Raw genomic sequence first — 24,775 nt, 5'->3', positions numbered from 1 at the left:
ACAGGTTAAATTAAACAACTCAAGTTTTAGCTACAAATATTTTATTTATAACTGATAACTTATATCTAAAATGACAGTCACACTTTAAAAGGGTCCGGTGTACTTATGAACGTAGCATTAGTCAGTCCGTTCGTCTGTGCTTGGTACAACACATCATTGATCAACTTCTCTGCCAGGATCCTCATGTTGCCGGGCAGGTTGCGCAGCTTCGCAGCCACGTTTACACCTGGAAAGAGATATTTTGTTCAATGTATTAGATACACAAGTGAAAACCCTGAAACAACGCTTTCGTTGTGTGAGTGAGGTTTCCGAAGGCCTAATTACCCCCCTTCTCAATCTTCCCAATCCACGATTCCTCAACAACCCTTATATTCCTAACCCCCAAAATGCCGACAACGCACTTGTAACGCCTCTGGTGTTTCAAGTGTCCATTGGCGGCGGCGAATGCTTACCATCAGGTGAAAAAATTTAATTTCCATATTCATTAGAAATTATCCGGCGGGTCTATTAATACTCTATGAGTGTTATATGAATAGTTATAATAAAGTGGGTGTATTTCTGGGTACCTATTGTTTTAGGCAAGGGTCCATCCGGACTTCAGAGTTCAATGAACCGGGACATATGGATCCAATTAACTTCCATATTGTATTAAGATAGTTGGAATGTAGGCTTTTCATTTTGTATTTGATCAGTTACTAAGTCAAGTGTTTTAGCATGTAAATTTTTAATATATCTATGAGGATTGGAAATATGCTGCGTCTGCCAGGCAAGGGTCTCAGGTTCGATACCCGCGTCGAGCATTTTTCGGTTTATCAAAAATTTCGCAGAAGTAGCACGGAGCCTGGAATTGTACCCAGTATATGTCTATAGGCTCACCCCCTGTTACATGGGACTTATAACACAAATGATGAAATGTAGGTGTATATTGTACAGTAACATTATGTGCCGCATTCCGCATCTCTGCCCGCAGGTGTGACATTACTTTCGTTGCTTTGATATGGAATATGTAATTTAAAATCGTCCCATTACATTCACATACCTATAGCATCATATTCATCATCCACTTCAGTACAATGACGTTTGTTCTTGTCATCATCCATAAACCTCTTGGATCCATGAGCAGTCTCCGGTACTTCTCCTGATACACTGGTAATGCTGAACGCGGTGTAGTTGTCTTCCATTGGAGTGATGAACGAGGCGTCTTCGTCAGCCATGCTTTCTGATTCTTCGGGTTCGGAATCCTGTTGAATTAAGTTTTTCTTTAGTGAGTGTGAGTATATTTTGTACTGGTATAATAGGTATTTTTAGCCGTGTGATTTTAGCAGAGTAGTATAATACATTCGTCGACATACTCTTCAAGATACTAAGAGTCTACACATTATAATATAGTCTAAATAAATAGAGATCGAACAGCAGCGTACTGACAAACTTGATTTTTTTAAACAGCAATCTCCAATTTGACATGCTGGTAGATGTTATGACGTAAGTATCTGCTAAGAAAGGATTTTGCAATTCTATCTCCAAGGGGATTTAACTTTGTCAATTTTAAACCAATCGGGCTGAGACTTTACATACCTACATATAGTACGTAGGCATACCCTAAGACGGGATTTTAATAAATTCCATTAATAATGAAACTTCTTAACATGAGGGAAACCGCGGTCAAAAGCTAGTCATCACATAATCCTTTGACAATTTTCTGAAACCGATCCCAATGTCTATCTTTAGAGCGAGTTAAAGATAAGAAGGCTAAGTATAAAGGTTCGATTAAAGTTAATCCTTACAGAATCGCGTGAGCAAAGTCAGCGAAGTTGTTAGGACGACAAAATTAGGTCAAACTTGACTTCCCTAGTTACATAATATTTTGAGCCTGTTCAGATTGTGTCAAGAAGCTGATCCCTAATAAAATTGTTGGTAACTTTAAAAAAAAGGCTGATAGAGATACGAATTAATGAGATAATGACAAAATATTAGACACGTACTTTATTATTTTGTCTTATAAAATAATAATACTTAGATAAAGCAAATCAAACTTTTAGGAGTGGGACGAAATACGTCATATCTGCATATAAAACGTACATAGAAGTGTTTTCACAAATCGATATATCTTCAAAAGTATTTGTTTTCATAAGAAAATAAGACTACAAGACGGAAAAGACAGGGCTTTTGTTGCAAGTTGTCTTTACTAAAAATATGAACCTAGGGCTTTTCTTCTGTTTGACAAAGCACGTTATCCGCCTAGATTAAGTTGAGCTGGTTGAGCTTTGAGGTTCGTTGAGGTTGAGGTGCATAGTTTAGAAGATAAGCAGCTTATAAATAATTGAATATACCACAGATGGGGCCCAGTAGGGCTGATGCCTGACCCGGAGCTACGGACTACCTAGCGGGTTTACCGGGGCTCCGGCTCGAAAAGCAGAAAAGGAACGGGGTGGTTTTAGTCAGTAAGAGTCTGACACTCCCTCTCGCCTCTCCCAAGGCGGGAGAAGTCATTGGATGATTTTCCCCCTTCAAAAAAAAAAGCAGCTTATAAATATGGGCCCCTAGTATGGTTTGAAACTATTTGAATAGCTTCGTTCAGTTAAACCGTTTAAACATAATTAATTTAACAAACCCAATAACAGCAATATTAATGAATACGTTATCAACACGCCAGATATTAATTTACATTAATTAATTTATAGTTACAAATCAAACAGACTGTATATCAATGGACAGACATATATTTGCATAACATTGTGTTATAGTATTGTTTAGTTCGTGTTCTGCCGCCAGAGGGCATGTGTGGCGACATGATCTGTCTAATGAACATTATTACAAGTTAATTGTTTGTTTAGTTTATTATAGTATTATCAAATACAATGTGTGTGTATTTGGCAGAATATTATTTATTATATAATATCTGATAGCGTTGCCGGTTCCATGATTGAAAACGGAATTATGCTTTTCGGAAGAGGTATTGCTCATTGGGCACCTCTGAATGTGGAATACCTCTTGTGGAAGCTAGCAGACTCAGGTTTTGGTTTAAGCAAAGTATTTTTTGTGATTTTCTTTAATTTTGTTATTTTTACTATGAATACATTGACTATATACTTTAACTGGATATTAATAAAGGCCCATTAATACTTTGTCCAATACAGATTTTTTTTTCGAATCCATATCATCCAATGACTTCTCCCGTAGGCGAGAGGGAGTGCCAGAATCTTACTAACTAAAAACCACCCCGTTCCTACTCCTGCTCTTCGAACCGGAACCCCGGTAACCCATAACTAGGCAGTACGCAGCTCCGGGGAACTGGAATCCTAGACCGAGACCCTTGATCGACAAAATTACACTTGCACTTGACCAACGAAGTTGTTAACCAGAATCTTCTTAAAACAACTAACTAACTAAGCAATTAATATCTAACTAACTGTAGCGACTAACAAAATAATAAAAACATAAACTAGTATCATAAAAATTCTGTCAGATAATATTGAGCTGTGTGACAAATTGTAAATGTGTGTGACACGCAGCAAATGTCACGGGAGCAGCAAAGTGTGTCACGCTGTCGCGGACGGGGCGACGTGTCATTCAGGCAGAGATTGCTCGCCCGCATTCAAACACGCATTTGTAAGCGACAGATTCTGTGTGTTTCAAGTTCAGTGGAATGAGGGAATATGTATATAGAGTTTAGTCTATCTTTTTAGTTTTTTTTTTAATGTTAGTATTTTTAGTGTGATGATTTCGAATAATTTTAACAATGGGTGCAGATAGAGGTGTTCCCTTGCCTTTTTTTAGTTACATCTGAATCACACTTTAGAAGTTACAATAATAATAAACCCTTTCCAAACCAAAATTAGGTAAGTAGTCAGAAATACATCATTGAGTTTTTTTAAGGGGGAAATCATCCAATGTCTTCTCTAGCTCTAGCCTTGAGCGAGGCGAGTAGAAGTTACAGACTCTTACTGACTAAAAACCAATCCGTTCCTACTCCTGCTCTTTGAGCCGGAGCCCCGGTAAACCCGCTAGGTAGCCCGGAGCTCCGGATATCATTGACAAGCTGGACTTTCACAACAACTTTAAACGAATTATGGACACCAATATTTTTTTTCATGAATATTCATTTTATGCCACAGATATTTATAAACCGCAGTAAAAATATGACCGCACTATTAACAGTATGGATAAAAAAGTGCAATTACTCTAGAACGTTCCAGCTTCCAGCTATACAGGCAGCGTCCGTCGAGCTGTTTGTAAAAATCTACAGCGTGTTTGTGTAACAGATGGCAATTCGTTTAGCTGATTGGTTCACTGTGGCCGTGTTCCGACATGTTTATATAAATGTTCCAATATTTTTCTTGTATTCGTAGGCTTTTATCGACAGTTCAATAAAATAGTTCACCATGTATATCCGCGTGAATAATATCTCAATATCGGCTGTAGCGATTTTTATTGCTGTTCATTTGTAGTGTAACAAAATTGTCCATTTGTCGTTTAGTGTTTTCGAGATTTGTTTGACTTCACACAAAGTTAAAATTATTTCGGTTGTTTCCGCAGATAGATATCCGTAATTATGCTCAATGGTTCCTAGTTACTTATGTGTATGCTAATGTAACATTTATAACTCATACGATCACTCCCATCGTCTTACATTATTTACCCTACGTAAACGTAAGTAAAAAAATTAAAAAATAAAAGCGCCTTTACAAATGTGATGGATGATGCCCAATCCGGAGCTTCGGATAACGTAACAGGTTACCGGGGCTCCGCTCCGTCTCAAAGTAGGAAAAGAATCGGGGTGGTTTTTAGTCAGTAAGATACACATCCTCTCACCCAAGGCTCACCCAAAGTGGGAGAAGTGATTGGATAATTTTCCCCTTCAAAAATAGAAGCGTTTTGAAGGTTTCCTCCCGTATTAAAAAAAGGTATACCTACTATACTCTGAATCAAATTCTAAATTCCCAGTTATCTAAGCTCTTAAAAGTCGGAAATCCCAATTAACTACACTCTGGTTTGGCTGAAAATCAACCAGATATGTAGGTACTTAGGTACTTAGCAAGTCACGTACGTATCATGTTTGGGGTCGTAATTAAATATATTATATTACAGCCCCGGGCCGTTAATTGTAATTAATTAGTATATAACAGACACCGTGTAACCATCCATTGTGATTAGAGCTGTGTATAATATCGATTGTCAAAAGAGACTTTTGAAAAAAGGTACAAATAGGGATGATGACGGGATATAAAAATTCAAAATCTAATTTAGGCCGTCACTTTTTATTTCGTCATATAAGATAACAATACTTAGATAAAACGAATCAAAGTTTAGGAGTGGGAGCAAATACGATAAATGCTCAGTAATCCTTGCCCGACCCGGGAATCGAACTCGAGACCCCTTGCGATTACTCGACCAGTGACTCAGCTGTTTTACTCGAAGAACAAAAGGCATAATGTATATTTAAATTACTTTCCCAAGAACTACTAACAATAGCTATTTCTGTAGTTCAAAAGACAACTTAGTGAGGACCTTCAATTCGTGCTTGTAATTACTCGAATATTGAGATAAACTTCGTTTGTGGCTTTGGATCTACCAAAACTTGTCTGCCGATATGTTATGGAAACTACTCTTAGAACTTTTAGAAGTAAGAGGCCGTTTTGGAACTATTCTGAACTTTTACTGAGGCAGAATAATGCTGTGTCATGAGTTTCCTCTATGTCGACATGTGGGCTTTGTAACGCACGCTCGAATAGTTTAGTAAATATTCTTTGTTGGTTTAAGTTATAAAATATTTACATGAAATGTAGGAAACTAGTATAGAAGTGCAACAGATATCAAGGTTTAGAATAGTAATATTATGAAGCCTGAACTTATTGTGGCACTAGCTTCTACCAGCAGCTCCGCCCGCGTGTCGTGATATAAAAAGTATCCTATCACCTAAATCAGTTCATACCCTGTCTCTTTATCAAATTTAATCAAAATTCATTCAGTATTTTCAACGTGGTTGACGAACAAATCTCCAAAACAACAAACTTTCACATTTATATTATTAGTGTGATAACTATCTACAAATTTTAATTCCTTACATCAACAGCGTGACACATCAGTGCAAGACTTCAATCCCCTATACAAAAGACGGGTTATTTTGGTTAGGTCATAATCACTGCGCTTGATAGAAAGACGTGTTACAGATCACAATTTAAATGATTATTAGAAAAGGCTGCAGATTGTCCCCCGTTAATTTATCCTTATCTTTGTCTAGATATCTCAAGTATTTATTAATTTGTTTCAGATCAAAACTAGCAGTTTTAAACAACAGACACGCGTACTTCCTTCTGGTAGACAACGGATCTGTGGGCCGGTATGGAGCTGAGATCGTTCTCAGGAGGAAACTGGAGAAGTACATCGCGGCGCAGAAACTACATCCATGTAAGTTACTCTATTGTTTACCAGCAATGTATACTGATGCACTAGAAAATTAATTGCGATCTAATTGTATGTATAAAAAGTGAATCTTTGAATCATTCACGAGACGTAAGGGATTAATAATATAATTGGCATTAAAAATAATTATTTTGACTATCAGTATCAGTGTATTCGTCCTATTAATAAATGATCGTAACTAGTTGAATCTTGTTTGAAAAAGGACAGTTTTATCAGGTTGAGGTTTTTATATTTATTTTGGTCTTTGATACACGAAGCTAAGCTTATCAAACAGTTTGCCAAACGCTTTTGGATGTTGTTATAAGAGCTCTCTTTCTCTGTTTATTTATTTACCTTTTGTTTTACCAAACATATTCCTTGTGCTTTGACAACGGGTTTAAAATCATGGACGAAATTGTTTGTTTCTTTATTTTCGTTCCTTAATTTATAGAAGTGTTAAAAATACCTCTAAAGTCTGCCTTTACAAATCATAAAACACCTAATTTCATCTACTTATAGCAAGAACTTTGATTACACTCCACACAAAAACAATAATTAAACATCAATTTAAAACCAATTTTAACAATAAAAAGCTAGGCCTAATTATAAACGATACCACACACATATTAAGAAAACATTACGAAACAACTTGCAAATAAACTCAAAGTTTAAAAAAAAACTTTTGTTACCAAAAACAATATTGAATTTGTCCCAGTAACAACAAGTCTATTTCGGAAATGAATTTCCACTTTGTTTGACCTGAAAGTTAGTTGGGTCCCTTTGTTTAATGACCCTAGGCCACCTGACTTCGGCCGGCACAAGATTGGGCCAAAACTTTACGGATTATATTTAGCGATGCGAATTTAGTTGGAGAGGCTTGACGTTGAAGCCTGAATAATTTTGGTTAATTAGAATTTTGATCTAATATCTGCTGTAATGACATGATATATATTTTATACTCAGAAAAAAAATTAAAACTTAATTTTGGTGTCAAAAATTGTCGTCTTAGTGATAAATAAAATACTTATCTTTTTTATTATAACTTTTGTGAGACATTGTCAATTGACTATTATGTTATCGGCTTACCCACGTAACTGTTTGACGAGGAACTCGACTAGTTTCAAGCCCTGCTAGAGGCTCATATTCATGAGCAGCATTCAGGAATAATTAACAATTAACTTTTTTATTAATATTAATATCTAATAAAATAAAATGTATTATTAATATTTATTTTTTGCACACCATTTCTGGAACTCTTTGTAGTATTGCCATATTTATCGAACGATTGCAGGGTCACACGAAAATATTGCATCAAACTGTTCAGACATCAAATTGTGAAACCAATTTGTTTTTTACATCAATGATTTTACTTACAAATAAAGAAATACGTCACTTTAGTAGGTAACCCGAATAGTAAAACTTGGATAATACCTACCAAAGTTTGACAAACTTCCATTGTAGTACGAGGCTTAAAATTAGTGTTCTAAGGATCAGCTCAAAATCTTAGTACGAACTAAGTTTTGAGTTCCTTCGACTAAAACATATTACTGCTGCTTACTTGAGAGGAAGTTAAGTGTGAACTCTTCCCTTGTAAGTTTGCTAAGTGATTTATCGCGACTTATTTCCTGACTTTGAGCTTAAACTTAGCACGAGATAACCCGACGGATTTCTATTAAACCGTTTGAAATTCACTTAAATAAACTTTACGTTTGTATGTCCTAGTGGAATGAGCAAAGATAATATAAGAATATGTATATGCAACGTCACGCCTTTTATCCCCGAAGGGGTAGGCAGAGGTGCACATTATGGAACGTACAGAATAATATAAGAAAGATGTAATAATATAAGAATATGTCACAAAAATCTAAACATGTTCAAACCTCGAGTCTGAATTTAAACTGACTGATTGATTTGAAAGTGAAGTCGAGAAATACAATACAACTCTACCTAGTCCTTGAAGGAACCCGGTTATATTGAGCGTTTATCGTATTTTCCTGTTTACTAATTTTCTACTCATACAATAAAATGCTGCAGGTTTCTCACGTTCAATCGAAAACCACCTTTATTGCCAGTCAATAGAGTCACTTTTCGACCGTTAGCGTACGCTACGTTAGCCGGAACCGTTTCTATTGCTGCATTCGTTGTTACATACCGCTAGAAAAATCGACCGACCGGTCCCGAACGCGCGGTACTACACACGTACACAGAGCTACTTATACATACGTACCACAGTTGTTGACTGAGGAGACGAAGCGCTTTCTTTAGTTTTCTCAAATTCCTGGCTTGTATCTTCCGTTTGAAACATGAACGAGAACAGATCGTAGTACCACAGATGTGGAGTATAAATCTCTGATTCGTTCTCAGCAGTCTTCTTGCTGTTCTGCACCCTCTTATATTCCCTCCGCACACAGGCTCGCAAACTTTCAATTTTCCTCAACACATGCACTCTAGTCGCACTGGGATCGTACATTTGTACGAGTTGGGTCAATTTTGTTATTGCCTCGTGGCGTTTGTGTTTCATTTTGTACGATGCGCAGTGCTTGTCCCAGAGGCATGGTAGTCTTTGGTATAAGGAGATGAATTCCTTGAGTAGTTTTCGCGGGAAGACAACGTTTATGGAGTCGGACATATTGTTGGCGGCGACGCGATCGTCGAGCGGCGCGGCGCGCAGGTCACTGAGCGTGTTGGGTGGGGCCGGGCGCAGGCTCGCCCCCCGCGCCCCGCGCCCGCTGTAATCCCCCTGTGATTCCCGAGTGGCGATGTTTTGTTCGCCAACATGTTGTGCGCGGTCGATACGCGGCTCGTTATAACTGTATTGTGTCACTCTACTGATATCTTGTTGAAAGGAATCTCAAACTTGCTAATACATATTTGCTAGGCGTTCGTTTTGTTGCTGCACTTTTGTTTACCAAATTATTATGCGGATTAGAGAATTACACGAATTGTGTATGTATGTGTGTATTTTGTTGCTAACCATTAACTTAATTTCCAAGGTACGTATTAAGTAGGTACTTGTACTTGCAGCTTTACAGAATGAGATTCTAAGTCAACATGAATTTTCATAGCGTACATTTTAAATTGAAAAATAACAATCCCGTTGCCTTTTTAACCTAATATAACACGGACACAAAAGCCTTATTACAAAATTCGTGCTTGACCTCAAGTTGACCAATTTAAAAAAAACAGGCAGGTCATGTTTAAATATAAATATATACACGGTGTAACAAAATGGGGGTATACATATCAAGTGCACGGTTTCTAGATAACATAACAAACGATACGGGAAGGGATTTTTAAACTCATGTTTTCATGGAACGAAGTTATGATTTTTTCCAATTCATAAAATTCCATAAACGGAACATCAAAATTAGGTAGATCCAGGTACTAGGCGGTCAGATTTACAGAAGAAATGTTTCATAATTAGCGAGTGACCCCTGTAGTGTTGTAATACGTTTGTATGATGATTCAAAATCAAGAACCATGCGACACCAAGTACCTTGGTACCAATTTTTTTTAACGTATTTTAAGCTGAAACTCTGTGTAGAGATTCTATTCAACATGTATTCTTCAGTGCTTCTTGATATATATAGGTATTTCGTTACACACTGTATACAGGGTTAAAGGGTAAGTCGACCTAAATCCTTTAAGACGTGATAGTTTACACCATTCCTGACTGATTTGACCATGGGACCCCATATCCCAAACTTAACCGTTTTCAAATTATCGGCATTTTAACTTTTTTGATAAAATTTCCCATTTTTTTGGCTATTTCTCCCTTGTTTTGTCTTTGGTGGCTAAATTTTGTTTTGTTTTTGCTTTTTTGTGTAGTAGATTAGTTGCTTTATTATTTTAAAAACTAAAACTGTAAATAACTGTACCAACTGAGTCGTAGCAGACGATCGAATGTTAAAAGAAATAAATAAATTTGTGATAAGTTGTTTTTCTTTGTGGGATATTTAAAAAAAAGTCTATGACAACTGTGCTGCAAATGTGCGTTAAAATATCTACAATTCTTCAGCTTTCTGATAAGGTATAACATGATAGGGAATAATTTGAATTCTTTGCCAAAACATTGATGAAGTACTACAAGGTAGTAATAAGAATATCGATATTTAAGCTTCAAATTTAACTTGAGTCAGATAACAAAATAAAACAAACTGGTTCACTTCACTTCAGAAGGAGTGTCAGGGAGTGGCTTTTTTTTGAGTGGGGAAAATCATCCAATGACTTCTCCCACCTTGGGCGAGGCGAGAGGGAGTGTCAGACTCTTACTGACTAAAAACCACCCTGTTCCTTCTCCTGCTTTTCGAGCTGGAGCCCCGGTAAACCCGCTAGGTAGTCCGCAGCTTCGGATCAGGCATCAGCCCTACTGGGCCCCATCTGTGGTGGTCTGATGACTCTTTGAGGCGCGCGCGGAACGCTACGCGCCGCACGCACGGGTCTGGTTCTGGTCGGGCGGCGAGCTACCCTTGCTCGTAGTCCGCAGGCCCGCACTGGACACTAATTATCCCAATAAGTGGATCGGGATAGGCGGACTTGTACCGTGGCCAGCTAGAAGTCCAGACCTGACCCCTATGGATTTTTATGTGTGAGGGCACATGAAAACTTTGGTGTATAATGAACCGAACCCAATACAAAATAATTGATGCCGCTAATGAAATAAGAAGAGGTTTAACAACTGGTGTGGTAAAAAGTGACCTACGACATAGAATGCATGTATTAGTGCGAAACAGGGGCGGACATGTGGAACATGTACTGTAAAAATAAATAATAAACCTCATTTCGACACCAGCAATTTATACTACGCTAACTCAAAAAAGCGTACTTTACAGTAGAGGCGTTTAAAGGGAAAAACGTGATAACTTTTACATTAATTAAGATACTTTTTTGAAATTTGGTATGCTTAATATTTAATTTATTCATTGTAATATCTCATATTTATATTTCCTTAATTATTTCTATTTTTTTAATTTAGCGCAAGTTAGCCGTATATAAACGTAATTCATCAAAAAAATGTTACATCTTATACACGTCTAACTTATGTTAGCGTAGTGTAGTACGGGATGTCGTAGTGCATGATCAATCATCTGATGCATATTTCAATATTTTTATAAAGAATATGTACTTACTTACAAAAAGAATAGTCAACGTACCATTAATAAACTAATTAATACGTTAACACATAAGTATTTACTATGTAAAAGTCGCTAAGTCGTACATTTTACAAACAAACAAGTATACACACGAACGCACTAAACTACGCTAACTATGAGTTAGCGCAGTGTGGCACAGATTTTGACCAAAGTGATCTCCGCGCACACTCCGCTAATAATAGTTGGCGTAATATAAATCGAGTGATTTCAAAAAGTACCTTTACTTAGCGTTTTATAAGATTTGTAACTTTCTTATTTTTGCATATTTCTTCTCAATTTTTTTATGACGTATGTAAACACACATTTTAAGCAACTTGGCATAAAAAAACGTTTTTTCCAAATTTCGAGTTAGCGTAGTATAAATTGCTGGTGTCGATTTGTTACCTATTTCGATTGTTTTATTTTGTTATCTGACTCAAGTTAAATTTGAAGCTTAAATATCGATATTCTTATTACTACCTTGTAGTACTTCATCAATGTTTTGGCAAAGAATTCAAATTATTCCCTATCATGTTATACCTTATCAGAAAGCTGAAGAATTGTAGATATTTTAACGCACATTTGCAGCACAGTTGTCATAGACTTTTTTTTAAATATCCCACAAAGAAAAACCACTTATCACAAATTTATTTATTTCTTTTAACATTCGATCGTCTGCTACGACTCAGTTGGTACAGTTATTTACAGTTTTAGTTTTTAAAATAATAAAGCAACTAATCTACTACACAAAAAAGCAAAAACAAAACAAAATTTTGCCACCAAAGACAAAACAAGGGAGAAATAGCCAAAAAAATGGGAAATTTTATCAAAAAAGTTAAAATGCTGATAATTTAAAAACGGTTAAGTTTGGGATATAGGGTCCCATGGTCAAATCAGTCAGGAATGATGTAAACTATCACGTCTTAAAGGATTTAGGTCGACTTACCCTTTAACCCTGTATATAAATATAAATATTGACATCATTAAGTCTTGTCCTCCTTATAAAGTACAAAGCATGCAATTTGCCGGCATTTTAACGAGGGATCCTTCGCTCCTGGCATTTCTCTAACGCTGACGTCACTTCACAAAATAAAATGGCTACCGGTGCCACGGACAACAAGGAAAAAAACATTGTTTTTTTTTTAATTAAGTGTTTTCGACCCGTCTTAATGAGTGTTTGTGTCGTGTAGGTGGACAAAGGAAAGTCTTAGGCTTTACTCAGAGGTAGATCAACAGGTTGATCTGAAAAAAAGCGTAACAATAATAAACAGAGTACAATAAAAAATATTCAGTATCTAGATAATTATATTTGCAAGGAACATAAGGGTCAGACTCTGAGCGTGAATCGACACACAGACTGAAGGACAATTAAATTTGGACGTTTCGAAAGCATAATTAAAGATGAATTGACTTGAATGCTTTGATTTTGACCCCTCATTCGTAAATAAAGAGCATGGCCTAATAATGAACTGCCTCGTTGGTCGAGTGGTCGCAAGTGCAACTGCCGGACAAGGGGTCTTGGGTTCGATTCCCGAGTCGGGCAAAGTATTACTGGGTATTTTTCGGATTTTCGACAATTTCTCAGTAGTAGCAGTTTGGAGAGAAACATACGTTTACCGAAGTAAATTTTCATGACAATGACTACATAATACATGGTTACACAAATAAGACAATAGCTTAGCTAAGTCGGTATATAATACTGAGGCTTTAACATGTAACATTGTCTCAAGTGATAGATTAATGGATTATGGTCCCTGTTACAAGGGATGAGAACACAAATTGCATGTCATTGTTTATTTCGTAAGTAAGTATAGTTTTCACTTATTTTTTCCAATTTAGTCTAATGAATGGTAATTTATTAACCCATTATTTTTCTAACTAGCTGTCGCCCGTGCAATTGTTCGCGTAAAATAATGACTCCTGAGAGAATTTCAGATTTTTATTTCTCTTCTGCATATCAAAATACATACATAACCTCACGCCTATCTCCCATGGGGGTAGACAGAGACTGTGGGGCACCAAATGCTACGATTCTTCCACACATAACTCTTTTGCTTCATCAGCTGTCAACAATCCTTTGATGCATGCTCGTCGGTTAAGCGAAGAAACTTGTAATTTGGCTCTTCTTTAATATATTGCCTTCAAATGACCGACGCTAGAACAAATTTTTGTTGGCAGTAAAACTATTAAGGGCACCGTCTACCGACGGCGAGATGCCAAATTACGTGTATGATATCTAATAGGTTAGGTTTACAAGCCATTAATCACTATAACACATGTCTGACTTATCATAATTACATGAAAACAATAAGGTGTAACATCAACGAGGCCTGGTGTAAGACAAAACCGTTATCTCGATCTAAATATAACGAATGTTACCCCAAAATTGCTTTCTTGTTCCATTATACGCGCGCCGCTCATATCTACCACATAAACAATGGTAATATGGTGCCATAAGTACGAATATTATGGCAATAGACTCGCTTTCTATACATGGGACTCATATCTGGTGAAAACTGGAGGTAATATTTTATATCTGCTGTTTAATATGCATGTTTTTAAGCAAATAAAAAGCTTGATGTTTACATGTCGTAATTTAGATCTTGTAAGTCCCTATTTTGTAGTAACATCAGGATGAAAGTAGCCTATATTTACACCAACAACAACATCAACAGCCTATAAGTGGCCACTGCTGACCATAGGCCTCTTCTCGCACAGAGAAAGTGTGAGCATTAATCACCACGCTTGCTCAATGCGGGTTGGCGATTTCAAACTGATAGTTAGAAGTTATAAGCCCAGGTTTCCTCACGATGTTTTCCGTCACCGTTTTCTGATTAAAAGCGTGTTTCTACCAGAAATGTGCTATGCTTAGTTGCTGTGGATGAGTTTATCTTAGAAAGTCATATCACTCAGAAAAATTCTTATTGCTACTTGCCCTTGGTAGGTTTCGAACTCGCACCGCACATGGGAAGCGGACGTCTTAAACCTCCGGGCCACCACCACATTTGCCTATATTATTCCGTGAAAATTTAGCCTTCCAATTTTAATGAAGCAATCTTTATCTCTCACCTGTTCACCTTGGCTAACGTATAGATTGCTATCAATATGACTTAACTCACAATAAACTTCAAAACGATGTAACAAAAATAAATCAGTACGATGACGCAGCTTCAATGAACTACAAATCATACTTCGACACATTATTCCTTCCACGGATGGCGCTCCAAATAGCCTCATTCATGAAGGATATATTACAAGCATTATTATTTACTAGCCGTTCCGCAGCTTTACGTGTGGCGTGATGGTAGATAGTCTATTACCTTACCCGGGAACCAGGCTATAAAGTGGTAATGTACTTACTTTTAACAATACATGTGTTATCATTAGAACTTAACACAGGATATTTACCATATTTGTTAAAGTCTATGAGTTTCCGATATTTCGGCACTGTTGTAAGCGCCATGATCACGGATGAACTGGAGTATATGCGGGTGGATGTTTATGGGCAGATATATGAGCATAATACATGTGTTTGAAATAAGGTACCTACTTACTATTCAGAAAATATATATTGAATTTGATTAGTGGTATTTTGTAAAATATCTTTACATGTATGTGTATACGCACCTATAAAATTGGTCTTAGCTGGTCAGCAGAAAACGTCGCCGCGTCTGATCACGCTGCTCATGATGAAGAGTTTTTCTGTGACTCAAAACTAATACTTTTCTCAATTAATGTAGGTACGTGAGCAAAACCGTGATTTTTAGTTAAAGTTGATCTTGTGTTATCAACATGCATAATATTACGAGCTTATCATGGTTCAAACCCGGGGTCGTACGATATTTCAATAATATACTTAAATTCTTTACGATGACATTATATCTACACTTTACTACTTACTCAAAGGTTCTTTAATCCAATGCTGTTTATCTTCCAACACTAGTAACACTAAAAAAGAAACTAGTCTAGTGTAGATGCCGCAGTCGTGTAAGCAAAGATAGATAGCTAAGTTTTCGTCTCATTAGGCTAAGTAGCTGCTCTCGAAAAGCCAGACAAAATACTCGGGTGTAAGAAAATATGACTCGAGAGGAACATGATGTATGAAGATTTTAGGCGAACAGTAGTTAACTAAGATAATATAACCTTACGCTTAATATACTTCTGAGGAGACAGAAACAAGGACATGAGCAGGATAGGGACGGCAGATCGTTTAGTTTTGCTTGATACCTTAAATGATAGGTTTAGTAATAGCTAAAGAAAGAATACTATTCAAGACCCACGCATATAGACCACCACAGATGAGCTCAGCAGGGTTGACCCGACCCGGAGCTGCGGACTACCTAGTGAGTTACCGGGGCTCCGGTTCGAAGAGCAGGAGTAGGAATAGGGTAGTTTTTAGTCAGTTAAGGTCTGACACTCCATGTCGCCTCACCCAAGACTGGTGAAGTCGATTTTCCTCAGTCTAAAATGAAAGATTGTGTCATATCTATTTTCAAAAATGATAATTATAAAACGTTACATCAACTTATGCTTAACCATCGCTCTTATGGTCAACCAACGAAACAATACTCGTATAACTAAGATTACCAGATTGTGAGAGTCTAAAAAGTTATTTCAGAACCAAAATTAAACCATCTGTCGCCCGCGTTCGGACGTTAAATCTTTCAATCAGTATTTTATTAACTCAAAGAAGCGGTAAGTCCTATGAACACCAGTTCTTCATAGAGATTATATTTCATTTAGTTTCTATCATTTTTCCAATTCCAGTGGGATGCTGGTTTTATTTCTATTAAAGTTTGAATCTATTGAAGTTTGCAGGAATTTTAGATCAGATATTTTGCATTTTTATTTTTTACTAGTGTTGAGTATGAGGATCTTGGTTTAGAGCGCTTAGAACTTAAGTATTTTTGTTGTGGTTAATCCATTAGGTCATTCTATTTTGTTTCGAAAATATTAATATATCTGTTAGTATCTTGGTCAGAATGTCAAGTCTCATTTTCATACATAAAGTGCAAGCACTGCGTATGATTTCATCGTTAATTCTATTTTATTTTGATTTTGTATTTTTATTTGATTTGATTTGATATTTTTTTTTGAAAAGTATAGTTTATCTATAAATCTTTTGGTCAGAAGGTTAAGTCCCATTTTCATACATAAAGTGTGTGTGATTTAAACTCTATACCATCTTAGCAAATGTCAGTTTCGAAGATTAAAGCCAAGACCAACGATGCGATGTTTATAATGCGAGTGAAACTCAGTCACCTTTAAAAAGTAAATAGTACGCTGGTATCTGTGTTGGCCAGGCGAGACCTTAGCCCGGGGCCCCCAATTTCATAGGCCCGTGATTTTAAGATTCAATTTCAGATAATATGAACACAGACAGCTCTATATCTCTAGCTCAACTAATATTTCATCTTTTCGTCATATTTTTTTTGGTAATAACGCCATCTGTTGAGTAAGATTTGTAATGTTTTTCTAATGAAGATGAATCCTTTCTTAATTATTGATGTAATCTTCAACCAACCAATTATTACTGGCGTTGTACTAAATCAAACTTGATTTCTTTAGTAGGTTACCAATACCAAATACCTTAGGTGACTGTACAAATACAGTATCCTTAGTACAAATTTGCTTTATGTTGAACGAAAACGAAACGAGAGCACAGTGGGCGTACTGATTGGCTGGCGCGAACGAACCAACCAATCAGAGTGCCGACCACGCTCTCGTTTCGATTTCGTTGAACGTAAAGCAAACTTGTACTAAGCGTACTGCTATCATTATGGTATCAATGTTAAATAAGAAAGTGCAAAAAAATAGATCACCTTTAATATGGCTCCACCTACAGCTAAGTAAATTGATTTTATACCAACCTGTAGCGCAAGAATTCCTGTCTTTGCAAGGATTTAGAATATTCTTTTCTTAGTGCTTGTTCTTTTCATGTAAAGTATTCTTTGAAGAATGTCTTCAAGATTATGAAGCTGTGTACACTGGAGCGGCGCAGAAAACTTATAATATGACGATATAACATCACCTGTTGGAATCAACTCCTTGAAATCATTTCTAAAAAAACTAAACAACGTCACGCCTTTTATCCCCGAAAGGGTAGGCAGAGGTGCACATTACGGCATGTAATGCCGCTATACACCCACTTTTCACCATTTGTTTATAAGTTCTATGTAATAGGGGGTGAGCCTATTGCCATATACCGGACAAAATTTCAGACTCTGTGCTACTACTGAGAATTTTTCGAAAAACCGAAAAACACCCAGTAATACTTTGCCCGACACGGGAATCGACCCGAGACCCCTTGCCCGGCAGTCGCAATTGCGACCACTCGACCAATGAGGCAGTCAAATCATGAAATTATTTCTAAATTTCGTAAAGTACTATAAATAGGTAATCTCGATAAAATTACCTAAATTGGGCATTAACACGTAAACCGCTGCTTAGCGAAGGATTTACCTTTAATAGTTTTGTTTCGGCAGTTGATGTTTTGATTAATTACAGGTTCATGTATATGGTTGATTAATTACGTTTCTACAATGTTTTGGTAATAATCTCATGTGAACAGAAGCAAACTATTTACAACCTTAACTTCTCAACAATAAAAACGAATATCATATATCAGTAAACACTAGATTCAGTGAGAGGTGAGATTGTCACGTGCCCCTTAATATCGCCCCTATATCTTGCAGAGCTGAAGGTGCTCCCTAAATCCGGCATAACGGCTATAAAGAGAGATTTAAGGAGGAATCCTTTGTGTGGCGAAATTGATAAAATACCGATCTGAATTGAACGTGTGGCCCTCTCTGATAAAATACTCTTTGATGCCACTATGTACTCTGCAGAGCAGTTTATTAAGAACTTGGTGCCTAGACAATAGGGATGATGACGGAGTATGAAAATTAAAAATCTAATTAGTCCGTCAATTAGGTATAATGAAAAAAGTTCGAGACATATTTTTTGTCATTTAAGATAACAATACTAGATATTTAAAACGAATCAAAGTTTAAGAGTGGGAGCAAATACGTCATTTCTACGTACATATAAAATATACTTAGAAGTAACGTCACGTGATATTTCAAATCGATATATCTTCGAAAGTATTTGTTTCCGTAAGAAAATAAAAAATACGTGTCTAATATTATTTTAAAATAATCTACAAGCCATCTCCTATTAGCGGCAGTAAACAGATTAAAGTAGCTTTTTTACAGGATCATACCCTGTTACAAAGACAGTACTAACGTAGCTGAGTATGCTTATGTATATCTTCAGTAGAGATAAACACAACCATACAACGCCTATCTAAAAAAATAACTTCAAAAAACAGAAACGCTTTAAAAAAAGCCTAATTTTACAAATGAGGTACAAGCTAAAATCGTAAATTACAAATAAGAATATATCTGAAAGTGGTTTCGCAATTTTCTCCGTACCTGAATGGTTCTAATACAGTACCGCACATATATTTATATTTTATCTTTCAACATTTTTCCTTCAGCGATACGATATCTTAAAATAAAGTTTTCAGCTTCAAAGGAACTTGAAGAAATTGAACGCAAAGTTTCAACAACTTTGTGTAAAAGGATTCAATACAAAAATAAAATATATATAGGAAACGTGAGTTATAATAGGTTGCAAAGTAATGTAAGTTTTTATTCCCTTGTGTCTACTTTAACTTGGAATCAAAAATGTGTACTTACAAAATAGTCTTTGACTTTGATTCACGGTTCTAAATTATTCAATGAGTTGTATGAAAATAATATTTTACGGACAGCATATTGTTATAAACTTAAGGTAGATTTGCATAATAATTTGTAACAAACAATGCACCAATACTACATAATAAAAAAGTTTGCTCGGCTCGCTACGGCGTAGCAGCGTAGCAACATGCTACGTCCATCCGCAGTTGACTACGTGTAATCGTAACACGAACGTTATAACTGTCTGCACGGTTAACGCGGTGGCTGGGCAACCGGCTGCCGATTAACGTGTAGTGGGTTCGATTCCCGCACGGAGCAACTCTTTGTGTAATAAACAAATTGTTCTTTCATGTCTGTGTGTCACGTGTAATGTGAACTTGTATGTTTGTAAACGCACCCACGATACAGGAGAAAATTCTAGCGCAGGGCAACGTTTTATAAAAAGGAAAAAGCTGTGCACTTTTTATGAAATTCCGGGTAATTTTGACAGTTTGGTTGATGTTTTAAACTCAAATCAGATTACAAACTGGACTAGTGCCCGGTTCACATTTAAAACTTTCACTTTAAAACATACTGCGTCAACTTTTGAGCATAACGAGTCAAACATATGCGTTTAATCTAATTAAAATGTTCAGTTTCATATATTTGAAGCTATTTATGAAAGGCATTTTATATTTATTTACGTATTAACATAGGTTTACTGATATATAAGGTGTTCTAAATCTGCCACGGCTTTAATGGGAGGTAGTGTTGTGTTTGAAGATTACAATACCGAGGAAATTTCGTACCCTGTTCAGTTAATTCAATTTAAGAACATAAAGAAGTTAAATAAACATTGACTGTACTCTGCACAAAGTGGTTCACAAATACGCACGATGCGTCGTCAATGTTAACGATTGATAGCAATTGTTTTCATGGACAAAGCGACCGAGACGGTGAAAGAGCTCTTTCATAACAAACGCATACGTAGATTTTCGTAATGAAATTGAATGTATTTTTACCAATGATATTAAAATAAAGGCCAGTCAATTGATTGTCCAGTACTGAACAAATGAAATAACCAATTCAGTCAACTTATTGTTTGAAACCTGTAGGGCTACTCCGGTTCTCAAATGCGAAGTTTCGTTTAATCTTCGGCCGTAGGTTATATTGATTTATTAATAGAATTACTTAAAATAACGTTTTATTTTTAATCTCAAATTAAAAACTATTTATTCATCTTCATTTCATTCATTCATTTTTGTTCACGAAAGTTGGCAATAAATAGAATTGTAGTATGCAATCTGCGAAGTTTTTTCGTTCGTTAAATTATGTTTCGTAAGTTTCATCATTCCACACCATTTTGATTTTATCCCTCATCCCATATACCTGATCCGTTCCCCCCACATATCCCGTTTGCGACCAGCCGGTGACCACAACACGACATCACAAGCCGCGGTCTCCGACCACAACGCTATGCACATATTGTGACACCAGTCACACTAATTGCATGTCATCAGCTGGTCTCATCTGAATTTCGAAAGAAAATAGTTTTGTTCTATTAACTTCATCGCTGTTTTCTTAATTTTCTAGTTATGATTTAGGAAGTTCTTCAGTAGTTCTCTATTATTTTTCTGTATTTTTTGTGAAACCGAAGTCGAAATTCAGGCCATTTATTTCAATTAATCTTCAATTGGGCACTTTTAAAATGTCAAATTAATTTGTCCGTCAGTCTATCTGTCAGTGAAGTGAGGTTATTGGAAATATTTCACCAGTAATCTAAATCACAGGATTTACACAGGTAAATAGGGAGTCCCATATATTAGCAGTGAAAACTGCGTACATAATTAAATTAATTTCAAAAAACCTTTTTTACTCCTCCTTTTTAATCCTCCGTCTAATAAGCTGACTTTAAGCCTAAATGATATGGAGCTGCGGACTGCCTAGCGGGTTATCGGGGCTCCGGCTCAAAAAGCAGGAGTAGGAACAGGGGGTTTTTAAACAGTGAGAGTCTGATACTCCTCATCTCGCCAAGGGAGGAGAAGACATTGGATAATTTTCCCCTTCAAAAAAGCATAAATGATATGTGTAGACATACACAAAATGAAAATACTTTATGTGTACAGTCCCGTTGTGGTACAGCCACCAAAAATGAATAATTCTTAACAACAGACTATGGAGATGAGTAAACACATGTGACCTCGTATAAAGAACTAGATTACAGTCATAAATCTTGTCAGTGTTTATCTCAAGACTTATAGCTACTGCGTCGACTGCGTTGGCGAATATTTAAATAGGCTTATTTAACATACATAACAGAACAGAGTGTTCAATCAAATCTACCATCCAAAGATATTGATATCTGGTTTTCTATAAAAAATTTTCGTATCAAAAACTAAGTTTGTCACATGTATCTAAGGGTACTTTTCCACCACAGATATGCTATGCTACGTACGTGCATATTCATTGGTACACATAGCAAACCTATGTTTTGTATATGGAAAGGTGCGTGTTATGGATGTGTGCTCTGGATGGCGGTCACATAGTTTCACAGCTTAGCTATTACATCTTCGTAACATAGCACATCTCTGATGGAAAGCACCCTATTATGTAGCAAATTGACGCTTTGTCTAGTCAGTAGTAACTATCTACGTAATTAAGTAACAGAAGTCTCCTTTGAAACTGAATTCGGCCTAAAATTTCCAGCCTCCGTTTTCCACTTGGATACAAATGTTAAATACAAAAAAAAAACGAAAGCAATCACGACACTCCAACATCAGGAAAGCTTGACAAGCTAATTTCATTTCTTTGAACCAAAAAATATAACTCAATTTACAAGTACACTTTTTTCTCTTTATGATTTTATCGAAACACTTCAGGAAAATTCCCATTCAATCCGAAAGCAGTGAAAATTACATAAAACGGATTTACTGCGTCGAATAAAAGGTTCCTTTTGACATAAACGTGGTACCGGTATGTAGCCCCGTAATATTTATTGGTTTAACTTTAACAGTTTATGGCCTGATCCGAGACTTTGGTACAATATCACGTATGTGGTCATCAGAGGGGGTAGGTAGAGAGTAGACGATACTTTATGATCGATCTTAAATAAATTAATAGTACCAAAACTAGAAATACACACTTTTATAAAGGCACGTAAAAGTAAAAACAAAAATATTGATCGAATAGCCCAAACACAACTATGATACGATATTCCATCATTTAATACCAGTACACATCTTCCGGCTCCATCATCAGATTAGGTTAACAAGACCATATTGTTGTATGGTCATCAGAACTACATACAACTGCATTTTTTCTCATTTCAATACCTTAGATTCCATTACATAGTAATCTAAACTTACTAACATACACAACGACCAAATAATAGCATGTTGAAAAAAGAAAATAATTCTTTATTTTATTATCATTATAAATCAATAATTTTACTACGTGAACCAATGGTATTTTCCATGATTTTCAAGTGAATGTCAGTGCTGAGTCCTCAATTTAAAATATCCTCAGTCTGCCCTCTACTGCCCACTAGGTCATTCAAGTATAGTATTTGTTCAGTGAACTGTAAATTAACACCATTTTGACATCAAATTGTAATTAAATCTATTCACTAGGAGCACTTTTTATTAGGTACCCAGTCTCGCACCCAAGACAATGACTTATATTATAATCGCTAAGTTAAATGTGTGTCAGTTTTATACATTTAAATTTTATTGGTCTCGGGGAGTTAGACAAAATATCTCTTTTTTATAAAGTATCATCAAACAGTGTCATAGTTACAGTCAGTTTAAGACTTCACAAGAGCCTCTATATATCCGAGGTAAATTCGGTTGTTGGGCAACCGACTGCCGCGCCACATGTAGTGTGTTCGATTCCCGTAAGGAGCAACTCTTTGTATGACCAAACCATGTTAAAGTTAAACGTCCACAGGCCCGCTTCGTACGCATCGCACGCAACGGATTTTAGTTTGTCTAGTATAGAAACTCATACAACTACGTCCACTAATCGACATCAATCGCAATCGGCAATGCCTACATGCAATGGGTACTGATGACGTCATACGGAATGCGTACAATGCGAGCCTGTGGATGCTTACCTTAAGACACATATTTATAAGATAAAATGTCATTAATTAAATAAAATGACAATTACAAATTGTATTAGATAGAGTACACGTTTATAACTTAAAGTTACAAGCAGAAACTACTTCGCCATTAATAAACCAAACATTGGCATTTACAGTAATTCTATTAACGTAAATATAACTGAAAATTGTATTTGATCAATTTATTATCAGCTGGCCCGTCCAATACATGGTACGTGAAAGCCTAGAAATATTATTTTTGTGAGAAGATTTCGTTAAACCGTTTCTGTACCTATATCAAAGTATTTGTCACTTGTATTTGATAGAGCCTATTTATGTCAATGTGAAACTTTATTAGGACCGAGCGTTTAGTTACTAGAAGTAGTCTCGAGGCCCTTAAATAGCTTAGGCACTTTATATACCCTCAGTAATACCTAGTTAATAGTTAAACTTATATTTTTATTTTTATATACTTTATTGTGTCTTTATATTATTCTCGTGTATTATCTATCATCGTCTATCAACTGACATCGTTTATGTAGTTTTAAAAGACTTGTAATTTATTGTGTCATTGTTTTAATGCAATGTGCTTACAATTTAAAGTTCAGTTGTGAAAATTAACATGAGACTTGATTTGACTGCCACGCAACGTGTTGCGGGTTCGATTCCCTCACGGAGTAACACTGTGTGATCCACAAATTGTTGTTTCAGGTCTGTGTGTCATGTTTATGTGAACTTATGTTTGTAACTGTGTTGTGAGTGCATATCCACGAAACAGGAATAAATCGTAGTATGGAACAAAGTTTAAACAAAATACATGTTTAGTTTCACATTTTAATTCCATATTGTTGTTGCAGACACCCACTCGTCGACTCCCGTGGTCTGTCTGGTGATAGAGGGCGGCACTAACACGGTGCGTGCAGTGTTGGAGTACGTCACCGATACACCTCCCGTGCCCGTCGTCGTCTGTGACGGCAGCGGCCGAGCGGCGGACCTTATTGCTTTTGTTCACAAGTAAGTTGATGTAAACATTATTAGAGATTTTGGTCTTGATTTTGACTGTACTGCAGTGTTAATATGGCCCCGGTGCTGCGAACTAACTAGCGGGTTACCGGGGTTCCGCTCCGGCTCGAAGAGCAGGAGTCGGAACGGGGTGGTTTTTAGTCAGTAAGAGTCTGACACTCCCTCTCGCCTCGCCATAGGCAGGAGAAGTCATTGAATGATTTGCCCTATGAAAAAAGTGGGAGAATAGCAGATTAGAATACATATGTCACTGCCCCTAATCTTCCCGCAGCTGGTGTCACAGAAGCTGATTGATTCAGTGACTCACGCCTTCTTTAATTTGTCCTTGTTTAGCACTAGAAAATGTAATCCCTATAGGAAGACAAAGCCAGCAACTTAGCTCCAGAAGTCAAACAAAATCAATGGCCGCCAAACTAAATCAATACTCCTCGTAAACTTGC

General features: G+C 36.4%; 2 protein-coding genes across 27 annotated transcripts in view; one reads left to right on the top strand and one right to left on the bottom strand.

Moving 5' to 3' along the window:
* Positions 1-24,775, top strand: part of LOC118265767 (transient receptor potential cation channel trpm) — a 241,420-nt gene that overhangs the window by 167,695 nt on the left and 48,950 nt on the right. For all 26 annotated transcript variants that reach the window (XM_050695165.1, XM_050695156.1, XM_050695151.1 and 23 more), the window contains 2 exons: positions 6,272-6,408; positions 24,170-24,326. In XM_050695165.1, coding sequence (XP_050551122.1) covers positions 6,272-6,408; positions 24,170-24,326 — 294 coding nt within the window. The remainder of the gene's footprint in view (positions 1-6,271; positions 6,409-24,169; positions 24,327-24,775) is intronic.
* On the bottom strand, positions 65-9,172 carry LOC126910896 (uncharacterized). Its single transcript, XM_050695194.1, has 3 exons — positions 8,630-9,172; positions 1,040-1,241; positions 65-226 (listed from the first exon to the last, which is right to left on the bottom strand). Exons 1-3 carry the CDS (start codon positions 9,029-9,031, stop codon positions 78-80), a joined length of 753 nt encoding a protein of 250 aa, XP_050551151.1. The 5' UTR covers positions 9,032-9,172; the 3' UTR covers positions 65-77.

This window comes from Spodoptera frugiperda, chromosome 7 (genome assembly GCF_023101765.2).
Source record: "Spodoptera frugiperda isolate SF20-4 chromosome 7, AGI-APGP_CSIRO_Sfru_2.0, whole genome shotgun sequence".
NCBI lineage: Eukaryota > Metazoa > Arthropoda > Insecta > Lepidoptera > Noctuidae > Spodoptera > Spodoptera frugiperda.
Note: the sequence above shows the minus strand (reverse complement) of the source record. Positions and strands in the feature narration are given on the sequence as shown.

Bases quoted from the DNA above. Each gene is read 5' to 3' on its own strand.
- LOC126910896 (XM_050695194.1), bottom strand. From the start codon at position 9,031: ATGTCCGACTCCATAAACGTTGTCTTCCCGCGAAAACTACTCAAGGAA. The intron at 1,242-8,629 runs GTACGTATGTAT...TTAATTCAACAG, and splicing joins CTCCTCAGTCAACAACTGTG to GATTCCGAACCCGAAGAATC. The intron at 227-1,039 runs GTATGTGAATGT...ATCTCTTTCCAG, and splicing joins TGATGAATATGATGCTATAG to GTGTAAACGTGGCTGCGAAG.